The 19142-nt window shown below is 58.4% G+C and overlaps 2 protein-coding genes across 2 annotated transcripts in view; one reads left to right on the top strand and one right to left on the bottom strand.

The window, feature by feature from the left end:
* The first annotated feature begins 1549 nt into the window (after positions 1-1549).
* Positions 1550-12165, top strand: TACR2 (tachykinin receptor 2). Its single transcript, XM_056113374.1, has 5 exons — positions 1550-1941; positions 5878-6072; positions 9402-9555; positions 10891-11087; positions 11970-12165. The coding sequence occupies exons 1-5, from the start codon at positions 1550-1552 to the stop codon at positions 12163-12165; spliced, it is 1134 nt and encodes a 377-aa protein (XP_055969349.1).
* Positions 12166-13976: 1811 nt separating this feature from the next.
* HK1 (hexokinase 1) overlaps positions 13977-19142 on the bottom strand; it is a 66284-nt gene continuing 61118 nt past the window's right edge. Inside the window, exons 16-18 of the mRNA XM_056113428.1 lie at positions 18690-18845; positions 14997-15230; positions 13977-14830 (exon numbers count right to left, since the gene is read on the bottom strand). Of these exons, the coding sequence (XP_055969403.1) occupies positions 14686-14830; positions 14997-15230; positions 18690-18845 (535 nt within the window). The 3' untranslated portion in view covers positions 13977-14685. The remainder of the gene's footprint in view (positions 14831-14996; positions 15231-18689; positions 18846-19142) is intronic.

Raw genomic sequence — 19142 nt, 5'->3', positions numbered from 1 at the left:
GGAACCCCTCGTGCTTCCACCCTCTTTCCACATATTCCACCTCCTCCGGAAAGGAGACAAACAACCCCCTGGTTGGCTGCAGCCAAGGGGCCTCTCCAGAGAGCAGACAGCCTGGCACCAGCCCGCTGTGTCCATGGAGGGCTCTGATTGGGCAGAAGCCCCATAGGAAGACTCAGGCCCAGGAAGCAGCCCCTCTGACGGACAGCAGAAGGCCGGACACAGGCCCAGGCGGGCAGAGAGACAGGACAGCCCTTCCCTGCCCACAGGGACTCACCAGGCTCCCTGGGCCTGCCTGGCTGCCCAGGCCGCACACCCACAGGTGCACACACTGTACCTCATCGCCACACACGAGCACACACACATATGCATACACATATTCACACACAAGCACACACGTGATTCTATGCATACACAATGCACACAAACACACATGTGCACACGTACATGAATGTGTGGATACATGCATATATGCATGTAATTGTACGTCTTCACACCCAGGCACTCACACACTTGCACATGCATACACAGTCGCGTGTCTTTAGACATATACACATGCCCGTGTGTGCGTGTACACATGTGCACGCGTGCACATACCTGCCCTTGTACACACAGACAGGCTCGGCAGTGCAGCCTCCCTGTGGTGCTGTGGTGTGGTGATAGCTCCCCCCACCAACCTCGGCGACAGAAGGACCCATGAGCCCTGTCATCATCAGACAGTGGCCCTGAAAGGGAGGGGCTGGGACCCGCGGGCGGTCCCTGAACACCTCATCTCCCCCGTAACCCACAGACGGACCGAAAGCCCCACGGCTGGAGACGAGGAGCTCAGGACGGTGGGGGCTCTCCCCAGCCAGCACCCACTACACCCGGTCTGGCCCCCTCCAGAGCTTTGTCGCCTGGGCTGGATGTAATCACCCCCTGAGGCCCCACATGCCCTGCATGGCGCTCAGCTCGGCAGCCAGACCTAAATAGTTCAAGAGACCTGCTGGCTGTGCGTGGAGGGGTGGGCCGAGGGGCGGGGCAAATGCCCCCGGCTGAGCCCACGGCACCCCCGGCCGAGGCCCCCGCCAGCCCTGTGATGGGTGGGGAGCGGAGGGGGAGCCAGGGGCCCATAGGCTGCACTGCCTCCCCCCAAAGCTGGAGAGGCAGCAGAGCTGACTGGTGCTGTGGACTTGGGGGGCCCGATGCAGAGGGGCTCGGAGAGCACTGGGGGCCAGGAGAGCGGGCCCTGGCTTGCACCCCTCTCCCACCCCCTCTGGGGCCCTGCTCGTCCACAAACACGGTGGAGAGGGCTGCATCTCCACAGGGATGCTCCCTGTTCTCTAACAGGCTCCAGACTTCCACGGCCCAGAGCATCCAGCTGCGGAGGGTCCGAGAGGCCAGCCCAGGCTGGGATGCACCTCAGCCTGCCCATCCCGTGTGAGCGTGGGCGTGGCCCAGCCCTGGGGCGTGCCCGGCTCTGCCCCTGCGCCCACACGCCCTGGAACATCGCTCCTCTCTAGGACTCACAGGGAAGCCGAGGAGTGGGGACCCCGCGGGCCCAGACACAGCCATGGGAGCCAACGGCCCCGGCCCGGACACCCACCTCTCCTGGGACCTCGAGAGCAACGCCACGGGCCTCACCGCCTTCTCCATGCCCGGCTGGCAGCTGGCTCTGTGGGCCACGGCCTACCTGGTTCTGGTGCTGGTGGCCGTGACCGGCAACGCCACGGTCATGTGGATCATCCTGGCCCACCCGCGGATGCGCACTGTCACCAACTACTTCATCGTCAACCTGGCCCTGGCCGACCTCTGCATGGCCGCCTTCAACACCGCCTTCAACTTCATCTACGCCAGCCACAACATCTGGTACTTTGGCCGCGCCTTCTGCTACTTCCAGAACCTCTTCCCCATCATGGCCATATTTGTCAGCATCTATTCCATGACGGCCATCGCCGCGGACAGGCAAGACGGGGCGTGCAGTGGGTTGGGGTGGGGTGGGGGGGCGGGCACCTGAGTCCCTTTGCTGGGGCTCAGATGGGGCTGGCGACTTGCCTGCAGTCACAATCACGAGAGCAGAGTCCCGGGAATTACCCCCCACCAGACTCTGAGCCCACGGGGCATGTCTGGGAGACAGGAACGAGGGACCAAGAAACGGGAGGCGGAGGGGACACGGGAGGTGGAGGCACAGGAAGAACTCTGCACCCACCTGATTCCGGGCTGGACAGAAAGACCGGGCAGTGTTCTGGAATCTTCTGAAGTCTCTGATCTTTGTTAAAGTCTTTTTTTTTCCCCCTTTTTTTCTTGGAAGATGGGTGTTGGGGCCACATCCTGCGGTGCTCAAGGCTCACTCCTGACTCTGCACTTGGGAATCACTCCTGGAAGTACTCAGGGACCACCCAGGGTGCTGGGGATAAAGCCTGGCTCAGCTGTGGGCAAGGCAAGTGCCTTCACCCGTTCTCTGCTCCCTGTAGTGCATTTATCTCAGGACAGGAAAGCTGTTTGCAGGGCTGGAGCGATAGCGTGTCGGGTGCTTGCTTTGCAAGGTTTTATTTATTTATTTTTTTCTTCTTTTTGTTAGTGAAACACCATGAAGTACAGTTGTAGATTTACAATTTTTTGTGCTTGGGTTTTGATTATACAATGATCAGATACCCATCCCTCCATCAGTGCCCACTTTCCACCACCATGGATAATATCCCTCCCACCACCCATCACCCCCCATCCCACCTTGCCTCTGTGGCAGGGCATTCCCTTTTGTTCTTTCTCTCCTTTGGGGTGTTGTGGTCTGCAAAAGAGGCATTGAGTGGCAAACATGTTCAGTCCATAGTCCACTTTCGACATGCATCTCCCCTCCTGGGAGGATCCTCCAAACACCCTTTATTTGGTGCTCCCTTCTCTAGCAAGGTTTTATTTTATATGGTCCCAGCAGCCCTGCTCGGGAGTCAACCCTGAGCACCAACAGGTGTGGCCCAGAAACAAAAAGAAATCTGTTTCTACTGTTTTCTGATTCCTAGCTCGAATATACTTTGGGCAGAAGGGGTTCTGTGATATATATGAGATACATTTACACGCAGTTGCCTAATAAGTCCATGGGGCCCTCAGTGATTCTCCTGGGCTGCACATTGAGGGGAGCTGAGACGGGGCGACCAAGGGACCCCCCTCCCTCCAGAGTCCCTGTTAACGTTGGTTTGGCGGGAGGGGCCAGGTTTGGAACAAGGAGGATTGTTCTTGTCTAGGAAAAAGCAGACAGAAAGGGGACTCAGGAAAGAACCCGGGTCCCGGAAATGGGAGTCGCAGTCCGTCTTGACCCCACCTGAGTCTACCCTGCTTCAACCTGCCCTAGAAAACTCTCAGCTGTTTGCCTACAGAGCTGCTCTAACAATCTCACCAAGACAATTGACCTGTACTAACTCCAAATTTTAAAATGAGGGCTGGAGAAAGGGGACAGGGATTAGGGCGCTTGCTTTGCACGTGGACGACTCCAGTTCCATCACGGACACCCACCAGGGTCCCTGGCAGGAGCAACCTGTGAGCACAAAGTGAGGAGTTTCCCCTGAGCACTGCTGTGAAGGGCCCAAGCTTGAAAGCTGCCCTTCCCATGCACTCGCCGGGGTGCAGAGGTCAGAGGGAGGGCGTCAGGACCCCGGCCTAGGGTCTTCTCCCCCATGCGATGCCGTGCCCCAATCCCAAAAGCCATTCCACCCCCACTTATGGCTCAGAGTTCCATGAAGATTTCCTTTAATTCATTCAACAAATATTTGAATGTTCCCTCTGATATAAACACCAGTGGGCAAAGTTTATCCCAAACTCTCTGGCTCGTGGAACTTCCTTTTTAGGGGCTAAGAAGGGCCAAAGGGGCAAGGGCGCTACTGAGTGGGGTGGGAGCCGGGACCCCCAGCCAGAGGCCACCGAATAATCCCCCTGGTGAGAGAAAAGGACCTGTAATCAGCCACTCACCCCTCTTTCACTCGTTCATATGTCTGCTGGGCACAGACAGTGGGTGTTAAAATAAAAAGCAGATTCACGATGCCTGCCCTGGTGAGAAGTTAAATAAACACATGAAGAAACAAATGACAGGAGCGCGCTGAGGGCGTGAGGGAAAGCAGGAGAGGAAGATGGTGCACACGCCAGGGGCATGCTGGAAGGGAGCGTGAGACAGAGCCCCAGCACTGGCCATGTGGGCCTGGGACTGAGCCACACCTTGTGGACTCAGGAATGAAACATTCTGGGCAGAGGGCACAGTGGCAGGGGCCATGCAGCAGCCCACGTGCACACAGGCACACACATGAGAAATGCTCACGGTCACAGAGTCAGTAACCCTTGCATGCCCGCAACCCCACAGCAGGGCAAGGCCAGACACTGTCCCGATCTTGTCCTGGGATTGATTAGTCTCGGAGAGGACCAAACGCATCTCTGATGATTTTTGCTTTGGTTTGGGGCCTCGCCCGGCAATGCTCAGGGCTTACTCCAGGCTCTGCACTCAGGGATCACTCCTGGTGGTGCTCGAGGGACCATATGGGGTGCCAGGGATGGAGCCTGGGTCAGCTGCATGCAAGACCAGCCCCCTGCCCCCTGCGCTGCCTCTCCAGCCCCGACATCTCTGATGGTTTGGTTTGGTGATTGGGTGGCTTCCCAAACACGTTCAGAGGGCTTGGGTGCCACTCCGCCCTCCTGCCCCTTTGCTGCCCCGGTCTCAGAACAAACCAGCACACTTCCCAGCAGAGCCAGAGCCCAGGGAGCTCAGGCCAACTGCTCCAGGCTGCAGAGAGCAGAGCAGCCCGGATCCGCATCTGGGTCTTTGTGAATCCACGTTCAGACTCGCTCTCAGCTACAGGAAGAGCTCCCCACCCCTGGACAGCAGCTGTGCCTCCAAGTTGACCCTTGGGGCAGCTTCATGATTGTGGGGACAGAGGCCTCAAAAACAGGGAGGAAATTGTACCGCCCTCCCACCTCGCTGGTGAACTCGGCCTAACTGTCCAGGGCCTGGTCACTGGGAAAGGGCAGGGTTGGTCACTGGGGAATTGTCACTGGGGATAAGGGGATGTTATCATCTAGTCCTAGTGTGCTTAAACCCTGACCACAGCCTGTGAGACTGGGGAGTTCGTGGGAGGGGCGCGGAGGGGCCCCAGAACACATTCAGGAGGTGCCTGGTGTACTGGCCCCGGAAGGATCTCAGTGAGCTGCTGTAGGCAGTGCAGGCAGGAATACCGGGTTCAATCCCCAGAACCGCAGGGTCTCCTGAGCACCCCAGGACCCCTGAGCACTGTCAGAAGTGCTCCACCCAAAAAGCAACAATGAATTGAGATTCAGGGCCAGAGAGATAGTGTCGAGGTTAAGGCACTTGCCTTGCATGTGGCCGGCCTGGGCTCAATCCCTGGAACCCCCTATAGTGCCCCAAAACTCACAAAGAGTGATCCCTGACTAGAGCCAGGAGGAAGTCCTGAGCACTGCTGAATGCGGCCTGAAAACAAAAACTCGCCAGAAATTCCTTAAAATGGAGTTTGAGCTCCTGAGTCCTGTGGCCCGCACCCCTGGGGCTCAGCGTCTGAGGTGCACGGCTGTTGAGGGGACTGGGCGCGGGCACGGCCCCAGGGCAGAGAGCTGGGGCAGCACCACGGGCTCTGCTGAGGCTCCTGCCCGTTGGGACTGGCCCCATGTGGAGGAGCTGCAAGGCTGAGCTCCACGCCAGCCCAGAGGGATGCCCACTGCGGCCTCTGAGCACACACAAGCCGGGTGAGAGGGAGTCGGTGTGGAGGGCGCCTGGACGGGGCTCCTGGGGTCTCTGTGCTGCACCTGTGGGCATCCTCAGCCCTGCATGTCGTCAGGGGCTGGGGGGGGCAGGGCTGGGGCCCAGGCTGACACGAGGACGCTCACCCCTCACTCTGCCCTCTCTCATAGGTACATGGCCATTGTGCACCCCTTCCAGCCCCGGCTGTCAGCTCTGGCCACCAGAGCGGTGATCGCGGGCATCTGGCTGGTGGCCCTGGCCCTCGCCTTCCCCCAGTGCTTCTACTCCACCATCGTCAAGGACCAAGGTGCCACCAAGTGCCTGGTGGCCTGGCCCAAGGACGGCGGGGGCAAGACACCCCTCTTGTAAGGCAGTGGCCGAGGGGCATGGGGGGGCAGCTGGGCTGCACGTGCGTATAGAGACATTTTCTGTAGGGCTGCACGGTCCCAGTGTCTCTGGGATCCTATGAGCCCACAGCACAGAGCACTTGACACTGAGCATCAGGTTTGCTTCGAGTTCTGTACCTATATGGATCTACAACTCCGCTAAAATCTGGGACACTGCGATCGTGCCCAATTTGGGGACTTTGAAACAAACGGAGGCGCCGAACCATGAAGTGACATGATGGGCCATACTGTCCATGGGAAAGCGGGGGCTTCGCTGTGGACACTCCTGCCTCGCTGCCCGCTCTCCTCACCACGCTGGCCCTCAAGTGGCGCGGGGGGATGGCTGTCGCTGAGGATGCGTACACAGCTGTGTGCATGGGTGTGCCATGCTACTGCACGGGCATGTGCAGCCGCTCACCGAGGATGGGGGTTTTGGGGTGTGGAAGTGTGTGCACACAGGCATGGGTTTAGGATGCGTGTGGGTATATGTGGAAGTGTGTGCATGTAGGCACGGGTTTAGGATGTGTGTAGGGTGGTATTGTGAAAGCGTGCACATAGAGTATATGTGTGTGGGTGTGTGTGGATGTGTGTACATGCAGGTACGGATTTGGGGCTGTGTTTGAGAATGCGAATGTGTCTGTGAGTGTGTGTCTGCAGGTGTATTGTGAGATGTGTGTACACATGCTCACAGGAATGGGTTTGGGGTATGTGGGAGACGGTTTGTGCACATAGCTATGGGATGTGTGTAAGACCTGGGTATGTTTGTGAGTGTGAGCACACAGGTAAGGGTTTGGGTGTGTGGTGTATCTGTGTGAAGTCTGTACACACAGGTGAGGTTTGGGGCTTGGGGTGAAGGGGGTGCAGGGACTGGGCACAAGCACTGCAAATGCCCAACAGCAGAGCCCCAGGGTACGGAGGTGGAGGAAAGGGCAGGTGAGCCTGGGCTGAGCCGGGCGCACACCTGATGCCTTCCTCGCGCTGAGGGGGCTGAGAACGGTTTGGGGGGAGGGGCTGAAGATCTCCGCCTGGCCTGTGACTCCCCGCCCTGCCCAGTCCTCTCCCCTGCACTTCTCACTGGGTGGCTCCGTGACCCACCGGCGGGTGGGTGAGCAGACGGAAGCGTGTGTTGGCTTTAACCAGGGGCGACCGGAAACCAGTCCAGAGGTGGGCAGACTTAGGCCAGCCAAGTCCCCTTTGCCCTAAGGGATGTGAGTGTTCACAGCAGGTCACCATGGCAACCCACCCCCACTCCCCCAGCACACACATGTAGTATCCCTGGTCCTAGTCTGTCCTGAGCGTGGGCTGAAAGGGGACACCCGGCCTCAAGGCAAGGGGAGGCACGATTCCCTGTGTCGTCTGCTCCCGGAGGCTGAGGAGCCCGGAGGAGAGCCCTCCCGGGGGGGTCTCTGGAGGTCCCCACACCCCTGCTCAGGGAGATGCTGCTTGAAGACTCCTTGGGAAAAGCACGGATCTGACTCACGGAGGCAGGGAGAGAGAAACGTCTTGGAGACGGCTGCTGGGGGACAGTGTGTCTCCACTTGAACAGGGAGCGTGACCAGAACTTCAGGGACCGAGCACTGGCCAAACTGGCTGGAGCAACCAGAAAACATGGCCGGCTGAGCTCTGGAAAGAGAATTCGAAGAGGACTTGGGATTTAAGTGTTCTTGGGTGGGGGGGTGTCTGATATTTAGAGTGGGGGGCTCCATCATCCCCACGGGATATGTGTGTGTGTGCATGCCCACGTATGCAGGAAGTTGGTGCCCCCTTCAGAAATACGCCCCCAACTAAAAACACAACCCAAACAGTCCAGGCTGAGGGCGGCGGCAGGAAGGGGCATGCTCAACCTTTGGACCCTAGGCACCCCCTTCTGTGGAGGAAGTCCACCCCAGGGAGAAATGCTCCTCCATCTTAGAATGACTCAGACATCATTTCCTCACCGACCAAGTGGGGAGCCTGAGGCAGGACCAGCGCTGATTTCCCCAAGGTCCTCCTTAAAATTAGGTGTGGGCAGTTCTCCTGACCCCTCGGTGGAGCCTGGTGACCGGGAGCTGGTCCTGTGTGCACCATCGAGTATGGAGTGCTGTTTCCTACGCAGACTTGCTGGGCCTCAGTTTCCCTCTCTGCTCTCCACCCCTGAGGCAGGTGACCCTGCTGATCCCTGAGGTTTATCTAGATCACTGAAGGTCAGGTGACGGCGACCTTGCTGCTCCTCCCCCCCTTACCTGTTCCATTGGGGCATTCACGGCTGAAGCAGAAGGATCTGGCCAGCAGGGAGCCCCCGGAACCCCAGTGATGAGCACGCCTTCCAACACACAGACCTCCAGTCCCGGGCTCTGGAAGGACGTGGTGGGAGCTGACCGTCTGCTCCCCTCCCTCTCTGGGGTAGCGCTTCTTGAAAGGATCCCAATGAGGCTGGCACATGGGGGCGGGGGTGGGTGTTAGGGACCTCTCGCCCCCTGAGTGAGGAAGGCAGAGTTCACCTGGGGGATCCAGGCACCTTAGACCCGTCTCCAGGCCTCCTCGGCAGAAACCCAACGGGCAGCACACCCTCCCAAAGGGAAAACCAGAACTGCCTCAGCACAGCTCGGGCGTGAGGGGCCTCCACGGTTACAGGCCGGGAGGCGGCAGCTGGGTTCCCCACGGTTCTCTCAGAGGCCGTGCGATGGGCCTTTGCTAACTGGAGCCGCCTTCCCCGCAAAGGACGGAGCAGCAGGTCCTGGGGGAGGCTGATGGTCAGGGCGAGAAGGAGCCGGGTCAGCTCTAGGACATGTGGCAGCAGACACCAAACTCACAGCTCTCCTGGCTGTGCATGGATACGCCACGAAAGACACGCTCCAGGCTGGGGCAGGGACGGTTAAGGCCCTCTCCTGCCTCTGTTGCGTTTTCAAGTGTCATCAGTGCAGCGCGTGGATGAGTTTTTGGGTTTGGCGGGAACTCCCTTTTGTTCCCCTTCTGGCATTTGCTATCACCTGGGAGGGAGCAGAGCTACGCCCTCGACCCAATGGCTGTCTTCGTGGATTTTTATGATCCGGGGAGAGGGGTGGGTGCTGGGACTCCTGGCCTTGAGAGCTCAGAGCTGACTCCCAGCCGTGCACCAGGCACCACAGCGGCTGCAGGGACCCATCCCCAGCCAGGAGCGTGCAGGGCAAGTGCCTGAACCCTGGAGCCATCTCTCCCGCTCCCGAATATTTTGAATATTTTGAATCAACCTCGACCTTGGAAGGCAGGTGAAGGAGAGCCGCGGAAAGGGAGGGACGTGACACTCTCCCCGGCCTCTGCCGTGCCTGAGGCCTTGGCTCTCCTTGCAGGTACCACCTCGTGGTGCTCGTTCTCATTTACTTCCTGCCTCTGCTGGTGATGTTCCTCGCCTACAGTGTCATCGGCTTCACGCTGTGGCGCCGCGCGGTTCCTGGGCAGCAGGTGCACGGGGCCAGTTTGCGCCACCTGCAGGCCAAGAAGAAGGTGGGCGGGGCAAGGGGCGGGGCCTGGTTGTGGTGGGCGGGGCGGGGCGGGGCCTGGCTGTGGTGGGCGGGGCCTGGGCGGGGCCTGGCTGTGGTGGGGCGGGGCCTGGCTGCGGTGGGCGGGGCAGGGCGGGGCCTGGCTGTGGTGGGGCGGGGCTTGGGCGGGGCCTGGCTGTGGTGGGGCGGGGCTGAGGCGGGGCCTGGCTGTGGTGGGCGGGGCGGGGCGGGGCCTGGCTGTGGTGGGGCGGGACCAGGGCGGGGCCTGGCTTGGTGGGCGGGGGCGGGGCGGGGCCTGGCCACATTGGGGGTGGGGCCTGGCTGTGGTGGGGTGGGGCCGGGGCGGGGCCTGGCCACAGTGGGGGTGGGACCAGGGCGGGGCCTGGCAGCAGTGGGGGCGGGGCTGAGGGGGGACCTGGCTGTGGTGGGGCGGGGCCTGGCCACAGTGGGGGTGGGACCAGGGCGGGGCCTGGCTTTGGTGGGGGCGGGGCCAGAATGCTGTGGGGGCGGGGCCGGGCCACGGTGGGGAGGGGCCTGGTTGCAGTGGGGGCAGGGAGGGGCGGAGCCAGGCGGGGCGGGGGTCGGGCTTGTCTAAACTGCTCCACTCCCTGCCCAGAACCTGAACTGGTTCTTCTGTGCCAGGCCAGTGGATATGCCTTTTGAGATCTGGCCCAATACAAAGTCAAGGGAACTTTCCAGAAAGTTAAGGTATCAGAGGGGGTCTGAAAGCCCCAGAGTTTCAGAGAGCTCCAGGGAACTGAGAGTACTGGGATCTAAAATCCATCGAGTTTTTGAGAAGCCAGGCAGAAGGGCAACAGTGTCCTGGCGAGCATCCCACTGAGCGCCTCCGTGCAGGGATTTCCAGTTCTGTCCCAGTCTCAGATTCCAAAGAATGCACATGTGCCCTCCCTCCACCCCCAAACACACACACACACACACACACACACACACACACACATACACCACTCGGACCCCCACAGTCCTCAGCACATTTTCTAGGCGTCAGACCTCATCCCTGTCATGCCTGCTTCCTGCATAGTGACCAGGGAGGTGATGGGCCAGTGACACCAAGACCACGTGCAAGCTTCAGTGTGGCACCGCTATTGGGAGGGCGTGGGCAGAGACCACGGCCTCCCGGAGAGCTGGGCTCCACGTGCACCCCTGGCCCACCTTCCTAGGAAACACAGCACCCTGTGCAGGGGTTCTGTCGAGGGCAGGAGGGTCCCAGAGGGACTGGCCGGTGGCACTGGGCCATAGAGGCGGGCAGGCATGCTTGTGGGGTGCCCAGGGAGCACTGGGGCTTCCCGGCTGAAGAATGACCTGAGCCTCTTCCGGGTAGTTCGTGAAGACCATGGTGCTGGTGGTGGTGACGTTTGCCGTCTGCTGGCTGCCCTATCACCTCTACTTCATCCTCGGCAGCTTCCAGGAGGACATCTACCACCACAAGTTCATCCAGCAGCTCTACCTGGCCCTCTTCTGGCTGGCCATGAGCTCCACCATGTACAATCCCATCATCTACTGCTGTCTCAACCACAGGTGAGGCTCCTCGGCCCTGCCCCCGCCACCACTTAAGCCGGTACCCCCTCCGCCTGGGCCTCCCACAAGGAGCCCCTGACACCATTGTCCTTTGATCTTGGCTGGGCTTGAGGTCTTCCCTCTCTGTGGCCTTGCTCCATCACCCAGGCCTTAGTGTCTTGGGGTGTGCGTGTCTGTGTGTGTGAGTGTGTCTGTGTGAGTGTGTCTGTGTGTGCATCAAGCGTGCGAGCCATGCCCTCTCCCACTTAGTTATGTATCCAGCCCAAGTGCTAACCTTTTGGGTTTGTTTGGGGCTCACACCCAGAAATGATCAGGGCTTACTCTTGGCTCTGCGCTCCGTGATCATTCCTGGCCAGTTCGGGGAACCATAGACGGTATGGGGATCAAACCCAGGTCAGCCACATGCAAGTCAAGTTCCTTACCTGTCTTACCTGCTGTCCAATTGCTCCAGTCCCCTGAGGGCTGACATGTATGAGTTTCCTGTAATGAGGAGCAGATAATGTTTCAGGCTGGTCAGGCTGCACGCCGGGATCACTCCTGGTAGACTCAGAGCAGAGAACCGTATGGGAAGACACACAAGGCAAGTGCCGTCCCCGCTGTACTATTGCTGGGCCTCTGTACCTAGTTTCTTCCTGTGTGTCTGCGGCAAGCCGGGTCTGGTTGAGCTGAAGTGTCCACTAGCTCCAGATTACACCTGGCCATTCCTGAGAGTCAACCCCCCTCACGCGTCTGTCTCTGCAGAGACAATGAGCACTGGCGGGCAATGAGCAGGGAGGCAGTGACCTTCTAGAAGGGAGGCCCATTCTTGGTGGCAGCCACACCACCGCAGGACTGGTCAGAGTCCCCCCATCATTGTGTTGATACGGCTGACACCCCCCTCAGGTTCCGCTCGGGATTCCGGCTCGCTTTCCGCTGCTGCCCGTGGGTCACACCCAGCGAAGAGGACAAGATGGAGTTGACCCACACTCCGTCCATGTCCATGAGGGTCAACAGGTGCAACACAAAAGAGATTTTGTTTGTGGTTGGGGACGTGGCCTCGCCTGAGAGTCCTCAGGACAGGGGACCGACTGAGCCCTGAGACCGTGGCGGCTCTTCTGGGTGAGGCTTTGAAGCTTGGTGCCCTTTGATCAGCAGCCAGCCAGGAGGACCCGGTCTGACAGCCCGATCCAGGCCTCAGCTCCCCTCCCACACGTCGGAAACGCGATGGACAGAAACGCACGGGAGGGCCGGGAAAACTGCAGCTGTGGCCCACTTATTCTCCGATGGGGCTTCAGGGGGTCCAGCAGGAGACGGAGAGGGAGCCACAGCACCCCTTGCCCAGCCCCTGGCCAACGCCTTCCTGAGCGCATAGTAGGAAAGCAGCACTCGGGGTGTTGTGATAGATCATTGCTTTCCACTCGGGGCTACGGGGAATAGTGGGGAATGTGGTGGGGGGGGGGGGTGGGGCGGCCTCCCGAAGGAACGACAGATGGTCAGCTCTGAAGAAATGTCACCACAAGGAAGTGGGAGCCTAGAGGACCATGTGGGATGCCAAGGATGGAACCGGGGCTAGTCACAGGGGCTGCACGCAAGGCAAATGCTTTATCGTCAGTGCTCTCTCCAGCTCTCCAAAATCCGAAATCTGTAAGGCTTGCCAGCCTTGTTTGCTTTGGCTAAGTGTTTATAAACCAGGGAGAAGAAAACCAACTGCACCAATGGGTCGCCTCGCGCCAGAACACCGACAAAGCAGGGCGGGGTAGGTGGGGGCTTCTCGGTGTTTGCGCAGCAGCGCCCAGGTTGTGAGTGGACATCTGAGAGCCCAGATCCTGCAGCGTCCCCGGAGGTCACAATTCCAAGGCGCCTCAAGCTGTGTGGCCTGGGGCCAGCTGTCCGAACCCTCAGCCTCTTCCGGTCCCCCAGAAACACACCTGACGGGGCTGCGGAGAGGATGCTGGGAGCGACATCGGCACTCACCTGCCCAAAACGTACCCGCGCTCAGCAGATGCCGTGGTGGCTACAGCCGCCACATCAGCCTTCTTGCAGGCTCGCTCCCTCGGAGGGAGCCAGACACACACCGTATGCATGCACACCTGCACTCAGGCACACACACCGGCACACACGCAACTTACATGCGCACCAGCCTGCAAACGCACACACACCCGTCCGCATTCACACCCACGCACGCATGCCCCTTGCACGCACACTCACATGCAAACACACAAACACACGTATGTACGCTGCACACTCTGCAGCTAAGGATAGAAACATCCGCTACATGGCCTCTCTCGGGGCTGCCCACTCCCCACAGGCCGAAGCCTTGAGAACCACCGCGGGATGCTCGGCACACGTCATGAGGGTTTTGTGTCTCCTGGGCTGCCCGCAGGTCACCCTGCCAAATAGAGACTGATCTCACCCGGCCAAGGGGGCGAGCCGCCAGTCCTGTGGGAGCCACGGCTGGGACACACACAGGGGCCTGACTCAGGGGGCACTGCAGGCATAGCTGGCAGATACCGGGGAGAAGACAAAACGGCAACCTCGAGGTCGAGGGGGCGGAGAGGGTTTAAGATCCGGGGGCCTTCTGCTCCTCGCGTGTGCAGGCAGGGGTCTTCGTCCATCTAGGAGAGGAACAAGGGCACACGGCAGGGTGTGCCTGGGGGCGGGTGGGCAACGTTCCTCTCTCTGCACCCCAACAGTCCCTGAAAAGCAGGCTGGTTCTGTGTTCTGAACTGCAAACGAGGGGGTCTCGTCCCCTTTAGCAGGGAGGTGCTGGCAGCCAGGAGAAGGGACTTTTCTCGAAGGGAGGCACCAGGAGTACACACGGCCCAAACTCTCACCCACACCAAAGGCCACGCAAACACTGTTTGGGCTGTGCCACGTTCCGCCCCGCCCCCATCAAGCATCACACGGGTCTTTGGTTTGGTACAAAGTTTACTGGGTCATACAACAGGGCTCACAAAAGCGATGGGAAATTCCAATGAGGGCACTGTGTGTGGGTTGGTGCCTTTGATCCAAATAAAGACAAGACACTTGCCCCAAGGACCACCCACCTCCCCCCACAGAACAGACGGAAGGAAGAGGGACACTGTACAGGTGCGGCTCGAACCAGCTCCATGGACACACAATTGGGGGGTGGGGGCGCTGACCTGTCCCCCAGGGGGACCTGGGCACGCCCGACAGCATCGTCCCTGGGAGGAGTCCCGGCAGTGTCTGCTGGTGATTAATACATGTCACACAGAGGATGTGTCCCCAGCGACGGGCCGATGGGACATTTCCTGGCGGGCTGACCCATCACTGCTGGACAAATGCATAAATTAGAAACGGGGGAGGTGGCCACTACACTTCACACGCAAGGGGGGGACCGACGACCAGGCTGAAATCAAACCATGCAGAGCGGCAGGGCAGGCGAGATCAACAGCACACACTCGGTGTTTGTACCCTAAGGTTAGGCGCCAGTGAGTTGGGTTGTGTTGGGTTTTCTTCCCCTGCCTTGGCGGGGGCGTGGGTGGGCTCGGGCGCCGGCAGCCCCCACCACCCCCCAGCACGGCTCCGGGAGCAGAGGGGTCACCGCTGGAAGAGCAAAGTGCTGGCAGGGCAGCGGGCAGGGGCCCGCCCGGGGCTCTCAGATGCTCACTTCCTCCCGGAGCCGCACGCCCACCGCCGTGATGAGGGCGGCCCCCTTGCCGCTGCCGTCCTCGGACAGGAGGAAGGACACGTTGCACTGCGGTGACAGCTCCTTCACCGTCTGATGCATGATCCTGGAGAAGCTGAAACAGACGCGGGCCGGGCGGAGGGTAAGTGGAGGCAGCTGGGAAGAGACCCGAGACCCAGGTGGGCAGCCGGCTCAGGGGGAGCAGCTGCCTTGCCTGGGGGGTGGGGGGCCTTGAGGGAGCATGCCAGCCCACCCCCCACCCCCAGGGAAGCCACACTCACTGTGGGTGAAGCTTGTAGAGGGTCCCGTCCACGCCGACGGTCACAGTGAGCCGGTCCAGCCCCCGGTTCTCCCGGATCTTGTCCACCACGGCGGCCATGCCGGCGCCGCAGAGCTGTGCGGCTCGCTTGGACACCACCCCGCATACCATCTTCACCAGGATGCTGTCGTCACACGTGCTGTTGAGGCCCAGCTGCTGCAGGATGGCCCGGACCTGGCGCAGCGCCAACCGGTCACTGCGGGCAGAGTCAGGGTGAGGAGGCGGCGGACGGAGAGCAGCCCCGCGGAGAGGACAGCACCCCAACAAGTCACTGCACTGACCCAGGGGGTTGCTTTCTTCCCCCAAACATCCGTGGGGCTGGACAGTGTGTAATGGGCCAAGTTTGGCTTGCAGGAGGCCGGGGTCCCAACCAAGCACCAAATGGATGCCCCCGGACCCGGGGCAAGGGAGCTCCGGGGTACAGAGCCAAGGAGAGACACCAAGCGGTGCGGGATGTGGCTCCCTCAAGATACAGTAAAACACAAAATAAGTTTACATTTTTTAAAAAATCATCCCTTGGGGCCGGAAAGATTGTGCAACTGGTAGGATGTTGCCTTGCAAGCAGCTGATCCAAGTTCAATCCCTGGTGTCCCATAGGGTCACCCAAGCTCCGCCAGGAGGGGGGGATATCTGAGTACTGCCGGGAGTGCCCCCAAGCCAAAAAATAAATATTGAAAAAAAAATCATTCCATAGCATGACATAGTAAATTGCCGCTGAGAGTCACGCCCATGAATCACCTCTTGGCGCCAAGTAAGCTCATTCACCAGCCATCTCATACATAAATCTCAAAGAGATCGACAAGGGACAGAATTTCTCCTAGACTCCACGAAAGGCCGAGTCGTCCAGAGCACCCCAGACGGGGGCAGGTGAGCCCAGCACCCACCCAAACGGAGTCCCCGCAGCCAAAAACCTCCACACTCGCCACCATGCTCCATCCAGACTCCACTGCTCAGAGGAGCCTCATCCAGAAATTAATCTGCTGAAATACTCAGGTGTGCAGATTTTATGATTTCCAGGTATTCAAGGAGTTGGGGATGGGCTACCTTCCCTCGTGTCCCTATGCTTTCAGAAGCTCTGGCAGTCACGCACATGCCCCCAACTGCCACCCAGTTAAAAATTTAACTCCAGGGTCAGAGTGATAGTCCAGTAGGTAGGGCATTTGCCTTGCATACAGCTGACCTGGGTTCGATCCCCGTCATCCCATATGGTGCCCCAAGCTCTGATAGGAGTAATTCCTGAGTGCAGAGCCAGGAGAACCCCTGAGTATCACTGGAGTGACCCAAAAAGCAAAAGTAAATAAAATAATTTTTTTAAAAAGATCCCGTGTTGGGGCTGGAGCGATAGCACAGCGGGTAGGGTGTTTGCCTTGCATGCAGCCGACCCGGGTTCGATTCCCAGCATCCCATATGGTCCCCCGAGCACCGCCAGGAGTAATTACTGAGTGCACAAGCCAAGAATAACCCCTGTGCATTGCTGGGTGTGACCCAAAAAGAAAAAAAAAAAAGATCCCGTGTTAAAAATAAATTCAACTCCAGCTGTATGACCCTGTTTTGGACTCCCTGGAGCACATTTGCGGCTGCACAACACTTCAAATTCTTCAACACTGATAATCCAGAACGGCAGAGTCTGGCAAACTCCCCGTGGCGTACCCAATATGCCAAATACCAGTAACAACGATGGGTCTCATTCTCCTAAAGAGCCTTGAATATAATCTCAGGGTTAGGATGAAAGAGACGTTACTGGGGCCTGCTCGAGGCAATCGACGAATAACAGGATGATCTGTGATCTGTGATCTGATAACCCAGGAGTAGCACAGCGGATTGGAGTGATGTAACATAGAAGGCCACCAATCTCAATTAACAAAATGTAAACACAGAAGGCTTAGCATGTAAGAACATCTTAGGAATCTCTCATACAAGGCCTTAAGGGCTTCATGGTGAGATGCAACAATCTTCACTAACATTCTTCTAAGGAAACATTGTTGATGATCCTTTCAGCAAATTATTTATAACATCAGCAATATAAAATAAATTACTGAGGGCCTGCTATGGGGGCAGGCTTAAGGGGTGGTTGGGAAAATTGGAAATAATGGTGGTGGGAAGGTTCAATGGTGCTGTGATTGGCGCTGGAATATTGAAAGTTTGTAACTAAACTAATGATAATATACTGTCACTGTCACTGTCCTCCCGTTGTTCATCGATTTGCTCAAGCGGGCCCAGTAACACTGTGAGACTTGTTACTGTGTTGGCATATCGAATACATCACAGGTAGCTTGCCAATATAAAGTTATAAAAGTTAAAAAAAAATACAAAATCGATTGCCTCTGAATAGGGTAAATCCAGGAAAAATCTAAACTGCAAAATAATCACTGTCCAGAATCCTGACACCGGAGATTTGGCATTTTGCTATTTTCTTCCAATCAATCTTCTCTAGATAAGCATTAAAAAATCTTCGTTAGGGTAAGTAAACGAGCTTGTCCTTCATTTTTTTGTTTTTTTCCCTCCTTCGAGCCTCTGAACAACTCCTGAGCTCAGCACTGCAAGTCACAACCCCGAGTTCATGCCAGGGGTACGTGATGGGAGAAAGCTACGTCGTCTGCAGTTTTCCGCTACTATAAAGTAACACGGACAGACGAAGTTCCCTTAACAAACTCTTGAGTTTACCATCAGGAAACATTTCCGGGTCAAGGGGACTTGGGATACACAACTGCCAAGTGTACTCTGAAAAGCTGTGCCAAGGTACTGCACGCCAGCAGTGCGCGACCCACACCCCCACACCCCCAGTGGAAATAATCACTCTCATCATGGATTATAGACATCACCCATCAAGAGCGTGTTCACGTGCCAAGCACACTTCCACCTTCCCTCACGGCTGCCCGCCCGTGGAAGACACAGCAAAGATAAGGGGAAGTGTTTGCTCCCAAGGAAAACGGGGGGTTGTGATGGAGAATCAGCAAGCTCTGTGGGAAGTGTGACAGAGTGAGCAGGTCTGGGGGCTGCCTGTGGAGAGAGAGCCAGCGGCCGAGGCTAGCAGCTCTGGGCTCAGAGGGACTGAAAGCCCTTTCAGTTCAAATACCTGCAACACGCCCTTAATACAGCAGTGGACCTGCAAGTCCTAGTAATGCTCTATCTAACATTAAAAATATTTGGGGGCTGGAGTGACAGTACAGTGGAAAGGTGGCTTGTTCTTCACAAGGCTGACCAGGTCTGAACCCCAGCACCTCATGTGGTCTCCAGAGCACTGCCAGGAATAATTCCGAAGTGCAGAGTCAGGAGTAAGGCCTGAACACTGCTGGGTGTAGTCAAAAAACAACACAAGCAAAGTACAATAAAATGACAGGAGTCCTGGGGGCTGGAGCGACAGCACAGCAGGTAGGGTGTTTGCCTTGCACGCGGCTGACCTAGGTTCGATTCCCAGCATCCCATATGCTCCCCCAAGCACCGCCAGGAGTAATTCCTGAGTGCAAAGCCAGGAGTAACCCCTGTGCATTGCCGGGTGTGACCCAAAAAGCAAAAAAAAAAAAGACAGGAGTTCATCGCGTAAGTGCTCAGAGCCTGCTCCAGAGGTGATAAGACCCAGAAATGAGACCCAGTGACTGGGGGCGCCCGTTCCACCCCCAGGGCTCCTGCACAGGAGGCCCTGTGTGGGACTCACCTCTCAATCTGGGAGAGGAACTTGGTCTGAAAGATGCCCCAGGTCTTCAGCGGCTCCGAGATCTGGCCCCGGAAGAGGAAGCCCTTCTTGGTGAAATCGATCAAGATGTTCCGCACAATCTCGCCCAGGTACATCCCGCTGATCATCTTCTCAAACCTGAAGCAGGAGGAGGGCGCTGAAAGCATCTGCATCTGGCACCCCTGGCACCGGGCATCTGACTGCTCCTTGGAGTCGGCCCCACGACAGATGTCACAAGCAAACCTTCCCAGGGTTGAAAGCAAAACCACCCACCGGGGCCTGCTGGCTTGCCGGGTGGCACGTCGCCCGGTTCTCAGCCTCCTCCAGCTCTCAGCCCTCTGATGTCTCCCTGGGAGGCTGGGCTCCCCCTCCCAAGAGAGCTTCCTCTGCTGGTCACCCTGCACTCTGCTTCACCCCCTCATCACCCCTGCCTTC

The sequence above is a fragment of the Sorex fumeus genome, unplaced genomic scaffold (assembly GCF_029834395.1).
Source record: "Sorex fumeus unplaced genomic scaffold, SorFum_2.1 ptg000020l, whole genome shotgun sequence".
NCBI classification, from domain to species: domain Eukaryota; kingdom Metazoa; phylum Chordata; class Mammalia; order Eulipotyphla; family Soricidae; genus Sorex; species Sorex fumeus.
The sequence above is the reverse complement of the archived record's forward strand: the minus strand, read 5'-3'. Positions and strand labels throughout refer to the sequence as shown.

What these genes read in the sequence shown, in the direction of transcription:
- TACR2 (XM_056113374.1), top strand. Translation starts at nt 1,550, where the DNA reads ATGGGAGCCAACGGCCCCGGCCCGGACACCCACCTCTCCTGGGACCTC. An exon ending in GGGGGCAAGACACCCCTCTT is followed by an intron (nt 6,073 to 9,401) that starts GTAAGGCAGTGG and finishes CTCTCCTTGCAG; the next exon opens with GTACCACCTCGTGGTGCTCG. An exon ending in TACTGCTGTCTCAACCACAG is followed by an intron (nt 11,088 to 11,969) that starts GTGAGGCTCCTC and finishes CACCCCCCTCAG; the next exon opens with GTTCCGCTCGGGATTCCGGC.